This window comes from Zingiber officinale, chromosome 4A (genome assembly GCF_018446385.1).
Source record: "Zingiber officinale cultivar Zhangliang chromosome 4A, Zo_v1.1, whole genome shotgun sequence".
Lineage (NCBI taxonomy): Eukaryota > Viridiplantae > Streptophyta > Magnoliopsida > Zingiberales > Zingiberaceae > Zingiber > Zingiber officinale.
Window position 1 is genome coordinate 151,492,337 of NC_055992.1, and position 14,924 is coordinate 151,507,260.

At 33.4% G+C, this 14,924-nt stretch overlaps 1 protein-coding gene across 2 annotated transcripts; it reads right to left on the reverse strand.

Moving 5' to 3' along the window:
* Positions 1–2,501: 2,501 nt before the first annotated feature.
* Positions 2,502–14,924, reverse strand: LOC121971701. 2 transcript variants are annotated; one of them, XM_042523094.1, is made up of 6 exons: positions 14,308–14,924; positions 14,021–14,232; positions 5,046–5,334; positions 4,885–4,970; positions 4,715–4,812; positions 2,502–3,171 (listed from the first exon to the last, which is right to left on the reverse strand). In XM_042523094.1, exons 1-6 carry the CDS (start codon positions 14,665–14,667, stop codon positions 2,939–2,941), a joined length of 1,278 nt encoding a protein of 425 aa, XP_042379028.1. In that variant the 5' UTR covers positions 14,668–14,924; the 3' UTR covers positions 2,502–2,938. The 2 variants fall into 2 exon arrangements, with proteins under 2 accessions (XP_042379028.1, XP_042379029.1); XM_042523095.1 differs by having other exon boundaries at positions 4,721–4,812; positions 14,308–14,923.

The window sequence follows — 14,924 nt, forward strand, 5'->3', positions numbered from 1 at the left end:
TTTCAAAAGCTTTTATTGCATCCTATTTACTTTCAAAGGAACACCTTTAAAATAATTAACTTATGTAAATTCTTTTACACGTCGTACCAGGCGTCGGGCTTCAGGGTTGTTGCATAAATCCTAATGATATATTAGGATTAGAGGGAATTATAGCTTAAAATGAAATGACTTAAAATGTGGAAAATGATATTTGACATTACTAATCTTATTCGTCACCCCCGCCCAAAAAAAAAAAACCTAAAAAAGGACATTACATAATACGTAATACATAAATAAATACATCTGAAAAATAAATACATATGAAAAATAAATATATATGAAATACATATGTAGCATATTTTTGTTGCTAGGATTTAAAACATCTAAATTATATATAATGTAAAATTCCTTGTAAATTATATAACCAAAAAATGGTAAGAAAATGTTATTTAAAATATCCAAATAGTTGTTACATATTGTAACAGCTAGGGTTTATACATTGTAGGATAAATCTTAATAAAAAATATTATACAAAGAGCTGAAAAATAGACAGTACAGTGGAAAGATCATAAATCTTAATAAAAAAAATATTATACAGAGAACTGAAAAATAGACAATAGAGTGGAAAGATCATAAATCTTAATAAAAAAATATTATACATACAGTTGAAAAATAGACAATAGAGTGAATAGACTTATGATCGAAAATGGAGAAAGATGCTAAGTAAAACAACATCGGCTTTGTTTATATTGACAATTTGGAGAGCTTCCAACTAACTCAAAAATAAATATGCAAATGTAAATTATACTTAACTTGCAATGTTTTTGCTTTTGCTTACCAACAAGAGCAAGATATGACGAAAAGAGATGGCAAAAGAGCAAAAGCAAGAGAGAGGGAAATTTCAATTTAGGAATAAGTCAAATCACACAATGAGTAAAAAGCAGAAAGGAAGAGAGAATAAAGAAATAATTTTTTTTCTAAAGAAATATTTTTTTCCAAAAAAATCGAATTGACAATGCTATATATATATATGCAAATTGCTTTTCCCCCTCCCCGACACGCGCACCCCCCCCCCCCCCTCCTCTCTCTCTCTCCCTGTCAAAAGACCATTCTACCCTCTATCTTTTTTGTTTTTTTTTAATTATATTTTTAATTTTTTTAATTCATACTTATATATTTTTAATTTTTAATTAATTTTAATTTTTTATTTTTAATTAAATTTTTTGTAATTTTTTTATTCATACTTATATATTTTTAAATTTTTATTTAGTTTAATTTTATTTACTTTTATTTTTAAAATTAATTTTATTTTTAATTTTTTTCATTCATACTTATATATTTTAAAATTTTTATTTAGTTTATATATTTTAAATTTTTTATTTAGTTTAAATTTTTAATCAATTTTATTTATTATTTTTCATTAATACTTATATATATTTTTAATTTTATTTAATTTTATTTAGTTTTATTTTTTAATTAATTTGTTTACTATTTTTCATTAATACTTATATTTTTTAATTTTTTTTAATTTTTATTTAGTTTTATTTTTAATTAATTTTATTTATTATTTTTTTTATTTTTTTAATATTTATTTAGTTTTATTTCTTTAATCAATTTTGTTTATTATTTTTTTATCAAATTTTTAAAAATAAATTATTTTATATAATTTTTAAATTACTCTCTTTCTTTAAATTACATTCCTAATTTGACACTTAAATTACCCGCATCCAACTATTAACACATGTCATAATCTTCTCTCCCTTTAAATGGGTCACTCGTTACAGGACACGCACTCATTTGTGGTACGAAGTAATAGGTGCACCACCACCAAATGCATCGGGAGCAGAATTTGGAGGCAATATTGATTAAGATTTCTATTTTTATATGTTTTTATGTTTTTTTGTATTATTACATGTACTCTTCATTTGAAAAAAATATGTTTGTTCTTAAGTTATGAATGTGTTCATTATTAATTGGTAGTTTTTTTTTTAGTTTTAAATATAAACTAAAAATAAATAAAAGATTATAAATATATAAAAAAATTATTGAAAAAAATAAAATTGATAAAAAATTGATTAAAAAAATTAATAAAAAAATAAAATTTTAAAAAATCAATTGAAAAAATATAAGTATTATGAAAAAAATAATAAATTAAATTAATTAAAAAATAAAAACTAAATAAAATTTATATAAAATTGAAAAATAAGTATGATAAAAAATAATAAATTAAATTAATTAAAAAATAAAATTAAATAAAATTAAAATATAATTGTATGAGAGTTATTTTTAAATAAAATTAATTAAAAAATTAAAACTAAATCAGAATTAAATGGAATAAAAAAAATAAAAAAAAATAAAGAGGAGGCTACATGCGTCTTTTGACAGGGAGAGAGAGAAGAGGTGGGAGGGGGCGTGCGTAAGAGGAGAGGGGGAAAAGCAGCTCTATATATATATATATATATATTTCATAGAACAATTCATTTTATCTATCTTAATTGAAAAGTAAAAAAAATGTAATCTCATTGTAGAATTCTTCAGTAAGAATACCATTACCATGCCCTCTTACAAAAAAACTGTGCATACAAAAACAAAAAGTTCTTCCTCCAGTCGATATAATTCTACATGTTCATAGTCCACTCCTTCGCACTCCCTCAAAACACTACCAACCAAAGCAGCCTGCACAACATGCCCGGGAGGCTTAAAACTGATCAGGACATTTACAAAAAAAAAAAAAAATGCCCTCCGAAAACTGTGCATACAAAAAGAAGGTTCTTCCTCCAGTCACCAGGACTTCTACATGTTCATCCTCCTTCACACCGCCGGATCTCTCTCTTTTCTTTTGTTATAAATAAAGAGCCTCTATTCTCGTCTCTCTTTGTTTTAGTCTTTTCCCCTCCTGAGTTCTGATGCAACTTATCGCTTATTGTGCAGTTCAGGGAAAACACAACGTCATCAAGTTCTATCTCCAGGTGGCACCACGTGAAGCGAAGAAAGAGTAGTCTGGGTGATCAACATTCAGACGTCGCACCCATTTTTCTGCTTCTTGCACTAGGGAATTCACCAATTGGAACTCTCTCCCACCGTTGGGAGTCCAAATAGATCCTCTGAACTTGTAGGAAGCAAGCCCAAAAGTGGGAAGGGAGACCACAGCAACACCATTCACCCCTTGTGCCACAAAAGCCGTAGGACATTCTGCATTGCAATGAAGGAAGAGCAATGCGCCTGTTATATGGTACTTCTGAATGCTTGCAACTGACAATTTAGAAATCTCACAAGAACAATGTGGCAAACATGTTGTATATTTATATATAGTTGACAGATCTTCAATATTGAGCCATCAACTGACATTTTTAATATTCTAAATTCAATATAAAATGTGTGAATTTCATTAGTAAAAGTACAAGTTTTCCATGGACAGTTAAACCGAAAAGGATGTAAATCTCAAGTAAACTAGGAAAGCAGCATCCAAAAAAACTGTCAAATAATGTTGTATGACATTGAGAGCAAGGCATGAATGATACACAGGGGGTTGTTTACAAAATATATCACAGATTTTATGATCAAATCTACTATGTAGTTTCAAATATAACAAATTTATTGTATATTGTATAAAATCGTAACAAAGTACTATCAAGATTCTGTTAACTGGTGATGTTTCCACATGCCAATTCATCCAGCAGATGATTGTACAATGTGGATGATTTAGCATGCAAATATTTCATTAGTTAACAGTTAAGTAGTGGAGATTTACTAGTTCTAAAAGGCCGTGATAGGTTTATTAAAAAGACAGCTTGATCCAAATATATAAGAACATCCACATCAGTTTCCCTATCACTATATCTAAAATTTAAGGTAAATAGCTCACTATAATAAATTTAGACAATTACTTTTCACTACACAATACATCAACTACCTTAAAATTTCCATTATCTTCAATTTTTTATTATTTTCTTCTCTTTCTTCTATTTTTTTATTATTATATTTATAGAATGAGTGGAAAGAGAGAGAATGAGTGAAAAGAGAAAGATTGAAAAAAAATATTATTATATATTTAGGATAGAGTTTTCATTCCATAAATTTAGAGAATCACTATTCATCAAATCTAAATTTAGGGAATAGATAGGGTAACTGATGCAAAAGGATTTTTAGCTACCCTATCCAAAATTTAGAATAAAATCTTTGAATAAGATAGCTGATATAGATGCTCTAATAATAAAGATATATAAAAATAAAGAATCAATGAAATTTTCTTCATATAAAAAAGAAAAAGACCGATCAATTCATTACAAAAAAGAAAATTTCTATACAGTGTATTTATGGACAAATCAAAAAGAAAAATTAAAAAAGAGAAAATTAAAATGATTAAATATTAAATTAAAATAAATTATAAAAGAATAAAATAAAAATAAAAATATTGATGCATAAAATAAATATAAAATAGATAAGAAGAAATTCGTCCACCTCCCGTAGATTTAACTCCTTCCCCTATAAATAAACTTGCAGTTGACCAAGAAGGCAGATTTAAGAGAATTCACAACTTTGATAGTATTTCCATGGCTAGCTTATCAACAACTAATAAACAAGTATTAGTATGACTGTTAGCAGTGGTGAAGAAAATTGAAAAAGCAAAAAACTATGAAAATTTGCAGTGTTAATAACAATTGATGGCTTAAGTTTATTGTACAATAAATGGGCAACAATGATATACAAGAACGTGAACACTAAAAAACAATACCTTTACCTTTCATCGGAGGCGAAAGAGAATGAAATGTCAGAAAGCAGGCATCCAGATCCTTCAATGTAGGGCCTGTAGGGATTCTGTATATAGGGTACCTAAACAAATTCAGGTTAGAGAGAATCCAATAATTCAAACAATAATTGAATTTCAAATAATTCAAATCTCACCATGCAACTGAAATCCAGCTAGATGGAAGTAGATCACAACTTTTAAGAGATTTCAATGCAGGAAAATGACCGGCAAGATCTGAGATCTGTAGGAACATACTGAAATTAAATATCAAAAGGAAAATAAACTAATTTTGTAAAGGTAAGAAAAACATGCATACCTTATCAAATAAAGGTTCACGAACAAATGGTGGGTCCTGTTCAAGATATTCAAAAAGCAAATCAGGCTGTGAATGCCCACAATCCCCATCATCACTTGAAGATCCCTCTTGTTGGTTCCAAGATTTCTCTCTCCAACAAAGACAATCCATCCCTAAGGGCAAGTTTTCATCAACATGCTCTGAACCGCATGCTTTTGAGTAGCTGAGCCTCTTTTCATGTTCATGGTCACTACTTAAATCACTACTTGAATCCCGGTAACTATCACCATCACTCTCATCACCAGGTCTCCTATTAGATTGACAAGCATGCCAATTCATAGAAGTCTTAGACAAAAATTCACTGAAAACTACACATATTGAAAGAAAGGTGTTTGTATTAATGATATCTTAACAGATTCTTAGGAAGGCAACATGGGCTAAGATATAGATTATTAGCTTTAAGCTAGAAACTTGGAGTGGAGCAGTCCAAAATTTCCATACTATGTTTTCATTGCTCCACAAGCAAAGGATTTAATCAAATCGAATTATTGATAGTAAGGAGATTTTTTTTCACACAATGTTTTATTGAATTCTTTATGTGGAAATGGCATGCAATAATTTTATTCAAAAAGTAAATGGAAATGTATCTATTATATTGCACATAAATATAAAAGATAAATCCATGATTAAATACATTTCATAGCTAAATTCCACAAATGGAGGCCAATCAAACATATGCCTACAACTCTGCAAATGATTAAATACACTTCATAGCTAAATTCCACAAATGGAGGCCAATCAAACATATGCCTACAACTCTGCAAATGATTAAATACACTTCATAGCTAAATTCCACAAATGGAGGCCAATCAAACATATGCCTACAACTCCGCAAAAACCAGCACATGTTTCCTCCCGTTACATAAGGTGGTGCCCAAAACACAGTCACATCACTAAGCAATTCACATACTCTAAGAGTATGACAAACAGACTAGCAATTCCATGTATCTTAGAAGCAACTCAAAGAAGGAACTAGATTTAAGGCACTGAACTCAGGTTCTACTCCAAGTTATTGTGGACATCAATTGTTTTACAATCAGTAATATCCACTTTTTTAATAACCTATTAGTACGTGAAAGTAACAAACAATTCAAGTGAAAGTAACAAACAATTCAAGTTACTATAGATGCTTTAAATTTTGACGTGTAGCAATAATTCTTATTAGTAAGTTTACTAAATTGCATATATAGCAAGCAAACTATAGTTTCCATGTCTTAGATCCAGTTTCCAATGTGAGCACTACTCAATGTCTTAACTAGAATCAATTCTCACCAGCCTGATAATTCAAGTTACAGTGTGTGGCATTCATTATGATAGTTCAATCCAATCAACTTTAGATCTTAAGAATTTGAATGAAGCTTTATAATAAAATTATTATTTATTGTTTGTAGATCAGATATTATGGGGTGAAGCTGAAGAGATGTGTTGGTCGTTTCAGACATTTCCCCACTGAACAGTTCCATACATACTCTTAGCAAGGAATAAGATGAGGAACGAACCAAATTTAATCTAAGGAATCTAATAAATATTTCATCAATGGATGTCAAGGCTGATCATCTTCCTTCCTTGGCTTGCACAGGACTTATCCGGCCAAGGTTCTACTCATTCCCTACATAGTTATTGTGCACACCAGAAAAGGACACAGGAAGTTTGACTTGGTTTTAAAAAAGATTAAAGCAGAGTCTTCTAAGACCTAGCTAAGGATTTAGTTCGTCATAAGAAAAGCTGATCTTATTTCTTGATGAAATATGTATAACATTTATAACATTACAACTCAAAAGGAAATTAGAGAGCAATTACGCAAGGAAATTAAAACACACTCACAAATTGCAGAACTAACTTACACACTCTAAGCTTGCACACATTTCTCTTGCTGGTGTTCAATATCTTCTGAGCTATGAGAGAAGTTGTATTTATAGATGAAGATGAGAGTTCGCTTCGGTATGAAGGAGGTGGGGTGGAAAAATAAGGTATTCACTCAGGATGGGTGGCGAATAAAGTAAGTGGAAGAATGCAATGTCCACTAAGGAAAATAAGTTAGTGGGGAAAAGGTAACCACTATGTGATGGTAATGAAGAAGCTTTTCTTCAACTGCCAGTGGAGTGTTGTTCATAGTCATGACTTACGTATTTGCTATGTTATGACGTCAAGGCTTGTGTCATAGTTATGGCTCCATCATATTGTCTAGATTCTGATTTCCAACTAAATCTAAGGACGGGGCTCGTGAGATGGTAGCTCTGGCCAGAGTATGCTATAGTATCTAGCTAAGCTTGTCAATTCATTGTTCATTCTTTTTTCGAGAAGTCAAATGGAAAAAATTTAGTACACATGTCTCGGGGCTAGTAGATTTTCTCCGTATATATTCCTCTAGCGAGGAGATATTTGAATAAAATCATCGTATTTGTCCCATAGTCAATTACTATCTTAGACTGTTTCAGTTGGTGTTCACTAAGTGCTACCCAATCAAGATCCGAATCAGAAGGTGGGGAGCTGAAGACCATTCATTTCATGGATAATGTCTAGCTAGTTCAATCTTCAAATCTATACATTCGAGCTTTCAAAAGTACAAATAGCTCAAAAGTACAAATTACGAAAGTTTCTTCTTCGAGGGCTTTAGGGCCTAGGCTATAATATTATCCAATTTCTTTGGAATTTTGATCGAATCTAAGTCATGTATCTAGACTTTGTGTAGAAACTCATAATCCATAAGTGTAAATGGGGGAGATTAGTTTCCCTTAAAATTGTGTAGAGCATATTGCTCATAATCAACATTTGCCTTTCAGAACAAATAGAGACATTGACCGTCAGTTCATTGATTTGGCACAAGACATGTAGAGCTTCTAGCATTTCAATTTGTAATTGAATTCAACTTCATACACAATTGTCATGCCTTCTAGAGGACTTGTATGAAGTATTTTAAGTATCTCAGATAAAGTCTAGAAAGGTCTGAAATGTTAATTTTCAACCATGCTGCAAATGTATGTCAAAATGTCTTCTAGAATAGTAGTGGGAAATCCCAAAAATATATTTTCTGAAGCTACTACTTCTTAAGTAATAGCAGCTTTTGCTTTAAGTTGTCGTTTATGAAGTTTTGCCAAAGTTAAGTAATTAGGCTGATAAGTAAAGCCTGAAGTGTGTATGTCTAATTTTTCAGGCTGAGAACTTGTTGTTTATAAGTCTTTGTAGGCTGGATTTGGCCATCCATCTTAAGTAATGTAATGACGAAATTAGAGCATACTTTTGCCCTAATATAAGTAAGGCGTCATCTAAAGAGTAGAATCCTTTGTAAGAAGATTTCTCACATTCTTGAATGGTTGTTTTGACTTCTCCCATTCAGCATATACTCGTGTTTGAATACCAAAAAAGACTGCATAGCAAGAAAACGTCTTGCTTTTCAGTTTTTGGATTATAGTCAAGAAGCAGTTGGACAAAGCATTAATTATAATAATCTTGTAGTTCAAACTTCTCAGTATGGTAGGGATATTCTAAATGCTGTCAAGTAGACAATTTTGTACAATGTCAAGTTTTTCTCTTGCGAGCATGATTGCTTCTCTTGACAACCCGAGGGCAAGTCCTCCAAAAGTTATGACAATTGTGCATGAAGTTAAATGTCAAGTAGATAATTTTGTACAATGTTAAGTTTCTCTCTTGAGGGCATTGATTGCTTCTCTTGAGCCAATTCTCGAGACAAGCAGAGTGGAAGCAATGACTAAACAGTCTCACCAATAGCACCAAGGTCGCCACGAAATCATCCATGCAAACGACGAAGGAGTTTTCTCAACAGTCATCGTTGACCTCCTCGAAGACAACTCTTTTGAGCAAGAGCACCATCAAGGTTGACGCCGGTTTGTTTTCGACTATGTCGTCCTCCTCCTCATGCCCCCAACCAAACCCTAAACCCCAAAGTCGCATTAGAAGATTTTTAGGACTGACGACAACGGTACTGGCATCGGACGACGCTAGACCAAGGAGTTGCAAGCCAACGACACCCAATAAAGAGATAAACAATCGCTCCATCGAAAAAACAAATAAAAAGAAGAATGATAACTTCCTATTTATAAATAAATAGCTGCTTACTATTAAGGACATCTCATGCCATCCCACAAACCTTTGTCGACTATATATCACGTCGTTCCCAAAAATTGAAATCTAGCTTGCCCGCGTGTATAGCCTGATCCTCCAAATATTCATTCTGCCTACTCATGTCATGTGTTATGCCAAAACTAAAACCTTCCTCGTGTAACCAAATCCCCCAAGTCATGTGCAGGCAAAAGGGATCTTTGGCGAATCAAGCTATACACAAGCGCAAGTCAAGTTTCAATTTTGGCATGACACATGACATGATTAGGCAAAATGAATCTTTAGCAGATCAAGCTACACACACGAACAAGTCAAGTTTCAATATTTAGGAATGATGTGATATGCAACCTACCAAAGGCTTATAGGACGACAATAAGGTGTCCTTAATATTAAACATCTATTTATTTATAAATAGAAAGCTATCATTCTTCTTTTTATTTATTATTTCTTATTACAATGAAGCAATTGTTCATCTCTTCATAGGATGTCGCTAAAATGTAGATCCTCGATCCCACATCGCCCGACACAAGTACTATTGTCAGTCCTAATAATGTTCTTTCACGACCTGGAGTAACGGTTTGGCAGGGGCATGAAAAGGAAGAGTTGGAGTTGTTGGAGGACAACGTAGTTGATAACAAACCAACATCTCCCATGGCGATGCTGTTGATCAAAAGAGTTGTCTTCGAGGAGGTCAACGACGACTGCCAAGAAACCTCCTGCGTTATTTTCATGGACAATTTTGTGCAACCTCGGTGCTATTGGTGATGTCATGCAGTCATTGCTTCCACTCTGCCTGCCTTGAGAATTGGCTCAAGAGAAGCAATCAATGCCCTTAATAGAAAAACTTGACATTGTACAAAATTGTCTACTTGACAACATTTGAAGCATCCCTACAATACTAACAAGTTCCAACTACAAGATTACTATCTAACTACTTCTTGACTACAATCAAGAGACAAAAAAACAAAAAGTTTTCTTACTATGCAATCTTTTCTAGTACCCAAGAAGTAGTATATGCGGAATGGAAAGAAGTCAAAACTGTCATTCAAGAATGTGGCAAACCCTCTTACAAGGGATTCTACTCTTTAGATGATGCATTTACTCCTATTAGGGCAAAAGTAGTTCTAATTTCTTAATTGCATTACTTAAGACAGATGGAAAAATCCAACCCACAAATACTTATAAGCAACAAGTTCCTACCCCGAAAAACTAGACACACCCACTTCAGGCTTTACTATCACCCGAATTACTTAGCTTTGGCAAAACTTCATAAACAACAACTTAAAGCAAAAGTTGAAATTACTTTATAAGCTTTAGAAAATATACTTTTGAGATTTCCCATTAGTATTTTGGAAGACATTTCGACATACATTCACAGATTGATTAAAAATTCAATATTTCAAACCTTTTTAGACTTATGCGAGATACTTAAAATACTTCATACAAGTCCTCCAGAAGTTATGACAATTGTGTATGAAGCTGAATTCAATTACAAATTGAAATGTTAGAAGTTCTATAAGTCTTGTGCCAACTCAATGAACTATGACTGTCAATGTTAGCTACTCTACTCTTTCCACAAGGCAAATATTGATTATGAACAATATGTTCCGCACAATTTCATAGGAAAACTAATCACCCATTTAACTTATGGATTATGGGCTTTTACATAAACTTTGAATACATGACTTAGATTTGGTCAAAAACTTTCTAAAGAAATTAGATAATATAATAACTCAGGCCCTTGAAGAAAAAATTTATAATCTCTACTTTCAAGAGCTCCCTACCAGAATGTATAAACTTGAAGATCAAACCAGCTAGACATTCGATAAAAATAGATATCGATGAAATGAATGGTTTTCAACTAGACATCAAAGAGTATTTCCTTTTGATCTGGATCTTGAATGGGCAACACATGGTGAACCAACAGACAAATTGAAACATGGGCGTGCGTCAATCTAAAGTAGTAATTGGCTATGGAACAAAAACAACGATCCTCCAAATATCTCCACACCAGAGAAACATATACGAAAAAAATCTACTAGTTCCAAGACATGAATACTAGATTTTTTTTGTTTGACTTCACTGCTCAACAAAAGACACTCTACCAACACTATAGGAAAAAGAATGAACAATGAATCGACAATAAACTCGCCAACTTAGCTAGATCTGCTACAACATACTTAGACACTCAAGCCAGAACTACCACCTCATGAGCCTCATCCTTAACTTCAGTCGAAGATCAGAATCTAGACAGCATGATTGAGCCATAACTATGACACATCCACATCATAACATATCAAATACGCAAGTCATGACTACGAACAACACTTCACCAACAGAAGAAGAAAAGTTTCTTCATTTCCACCGCATAGTGGATACTTTTTCCCCACTAACTCTTTTTTCCTTCCTTCCACTTACTTTATTCCCCACTCATCTGGCATGAACACCTCATCTTTCCACCACACTTCCTTCGTACCAAAGCAAGCTCTCATCTTCATCTATAAATACATCTCCTCTCGTAGTTCAAAAGATATCGAAGACAAGCAAGAGAAGTGTGTGCAAGTTCGTTCTGCAATTTATGAGTGTGTTTTAATTTCCATATGTAATTTACATATTATAATTTCCTTGCATAATTGCCTCCAATCTAATTTCCTTTTAAGTTATAATGCTATAAATGTTCTACATATTTCATAAAGAAATAAGATCAACTTGCCTTATGACGAACTAAATCCTCAACTAGATCTTAGAAGGCTATGCCTTAATATCCTAAACCCGCATATGACTTAGCCAGATAAGTCATATGCGGGTTAAGGAAGGAAGACAATCAACCTCAAACCCTAAAAATAGTCGGGGCAGCAGTACAATTGTAAGGTCCTTTACGGGTTTGGCTATGAACAATGTAACGTCTCTTTGGACCAGTTCCTCCAAAAAAATCACCAATAAAAACCCCACAAAAAATCTAAATCTCCAAAAATCACAAAAAAAAAAACCTAAAAAAACCTGATATCAGAGCCCTAAGAACCTTATGACCATAGAAATGCATGGCTTCTAGCTTAAAAGACTTTTAGGACATTCAAAAATTATATTATTTAGACTTAGCCATACAAGTTCCAGCTAAAAAAATTATCACAACATATCAACACAAACACAGCTGTTATGTCAAATATAGAAATCATCATCATTGTCTACAATGAATGCAATCCGCACTTAAACACCATCACAGACTTAATAATTAGTCTAGAAACATCTTTAGAATCACAACAAAGATAGACTAATTACATATTAGAGAAAGTATCTAATACTTTACTCCAACAAACTTAGATTATAAGCGACTTGAAACGAAATATAGATTTTCTAACAGAATCTCAAGATTCTTTAAATAGATGCTTTAGCCAACTGAATCAACTTAGTATTCCTACTAAGAAAAAAATCTTAAATCTTTCTAAACTTATAGAAGAAAACAAGCATAAAAATTTTGAACTTCAGTCTAAAACAATTTTACTGCAGATTAAAGAAATAATTACAACAAACAAAACTCAGATAATAGAAGAACTTAATATCTTACACACTACCGTTGAGGAGATCAATTACAAATGAACAAACTTGACTTTGAGAATACTTATTATGAAGAACCCTTGGACCTTTCTAAACGATTTTCAAAGACTAAAGAAAACGGATATTGTAACCTTGAAGTGACTGAAAACAGAGATCAGATCCTAATCCAACAAAACAATACTATAATAGCATTACTAGCATCATTACATCATAGACTTACACTATTAGAAAACAAGCTACTTCAAGTTGAAACACAAATTCAAAAGACAACATAGGCAACTAAGTGGAAAGAAAGTATAGACAACTTAACTAAGGACTTAAGCAAGTCATCTACATGAAAGATAATTACTAGAAGACAGCCTAACACTTATTCCTTCCATTCTCCTCATTCAGAATGAGTTAAACCAGACTCTCAACATCAAATGGGACTTTTACAAGCCCGTCCCGAACATTGGATGGAAGAAGAACTGAACTTCTTGGCTAGATAATATTATAACATAAAGAAGAAATAATATTTCTAATCATAGATTAGAAGAACTAGTGAACGAAGAAAGGGATCTTACTATATTCTCAAATGAACAGCTAAACACACTAAATCCTAGAAGACAGTACAACGAAGGAAGATTTTCTTTCATTACTTCACTTTTTCACCATCACAGAACACAACTTCTTCACCTTATTGATGGAGGAGAATAACGATTAAATCTTATGACTGAAAAGTCAGCAAGATTACTCCTCACCCGAAGACATAGTTATATTCATTTAGGACTAATCATATTTGGCCTTAGAGGCTTGACTAGAAAGAGCATAGGAGGCATAGGAGGCAAGGTGTTGCAGGCTGAAAAGTACAGGTTCTATCATGCATCAACTCATACTGATTGTTGGTATGATATATTATGGTATGATCTGATCTACAAGTCACCCACGGAACAGAATCCTTACCAAACTAATATTGTAATCTTTATATTTAGAACGGCAAGAACTAAAAGGGCCAAATAGATGTTTCATTACGAGTTATTTGCGCTCAAGATCACAGAATAACAACTGAAATACTATAATTAAGCTATTTACCTGAAAAGTGCAGGTTCTATTATGCATCAACTCATACTGATTGTTGGTATAATATATGGTACAATCTGATCTACAAGTCACCCACGGAACAGAATCCTTACCAAACTAATATTGTAATCTTTATATTTCGAACGGAAAGAACTAAAAGGGCCAAATAGATGTTTCATTACGAGTTATTTGCGCTCAAGATCACAGAATAACAACTGAAATACTATAATTAAGCTACTTACCTGAAATCAGACGACGACTTGTTCAATGCACTATATAACTGGATGCCTGACAAGAAGGGTACGTAATACTGGATCACGCTGGTCCTGCTGTTGAGAACAAGAGGAACACCAGCACCATAGGCGCTCCACTCGGCAAACGACTCCCAGAGGTCCGCAAGAACGAAATAAGGCCTGGACTCCCCACCAGAGGGCATACATCCTCCCATCTTCATCTGCAAACCAAACAAACGCCTATTAGACTCCATGAGGAGAGGCGAGAAACAACAAAAGGCGGAGACTTTCTGAACCTTGGAAGGGTACCGAGCGGGGGCAACTGGAGTCGTTGACTTTAAAAACCGTTCCAAGTTGCAAGGACGATCGGCAGAAGGACTAATACACGAAACATTCATTGTCACGATTTTCTTAGGCACATCTTCCTCTCCTGATCGTTTCTCCGGCTCGGGAACGCTGGATTTCGTCACTTCAGCCTTGTCCATGGGAACAGATTGAAAGAAGGGCGAAAATCCAGAGGAAGTGCCGGTATATCTCTGAGAACTCTGTTGGTATTGTCGGTGGTGGTGGCCATGACGGTTTCTCCTGGCCTTGGAGGCATCGTAGAATCGATGCTCCTCATTCCGGCGACCCACCTGCAAGCTTGTTCCCGACATTCTAACAAAAGCCAAGAACTGCAAGAAGAAACCCCAATTACCGCCCAAGAGCCCTCGACTCCGAGATCAGAGGCGAGAAACGCAGGCACTCCGGATCCAATCAACTACGAAGATCCCGAATCAAAGACCAAGCCGATCGAGACAGAAGACGCCGACAAGTAGACAAGTGTACAACGATGCAACTAGAAGAGTAATCGCCGCTGAAAAGGACTCGAGTGATGAAGAAGGGAAGGACAACGGAATGGAGGAAGAAGAAG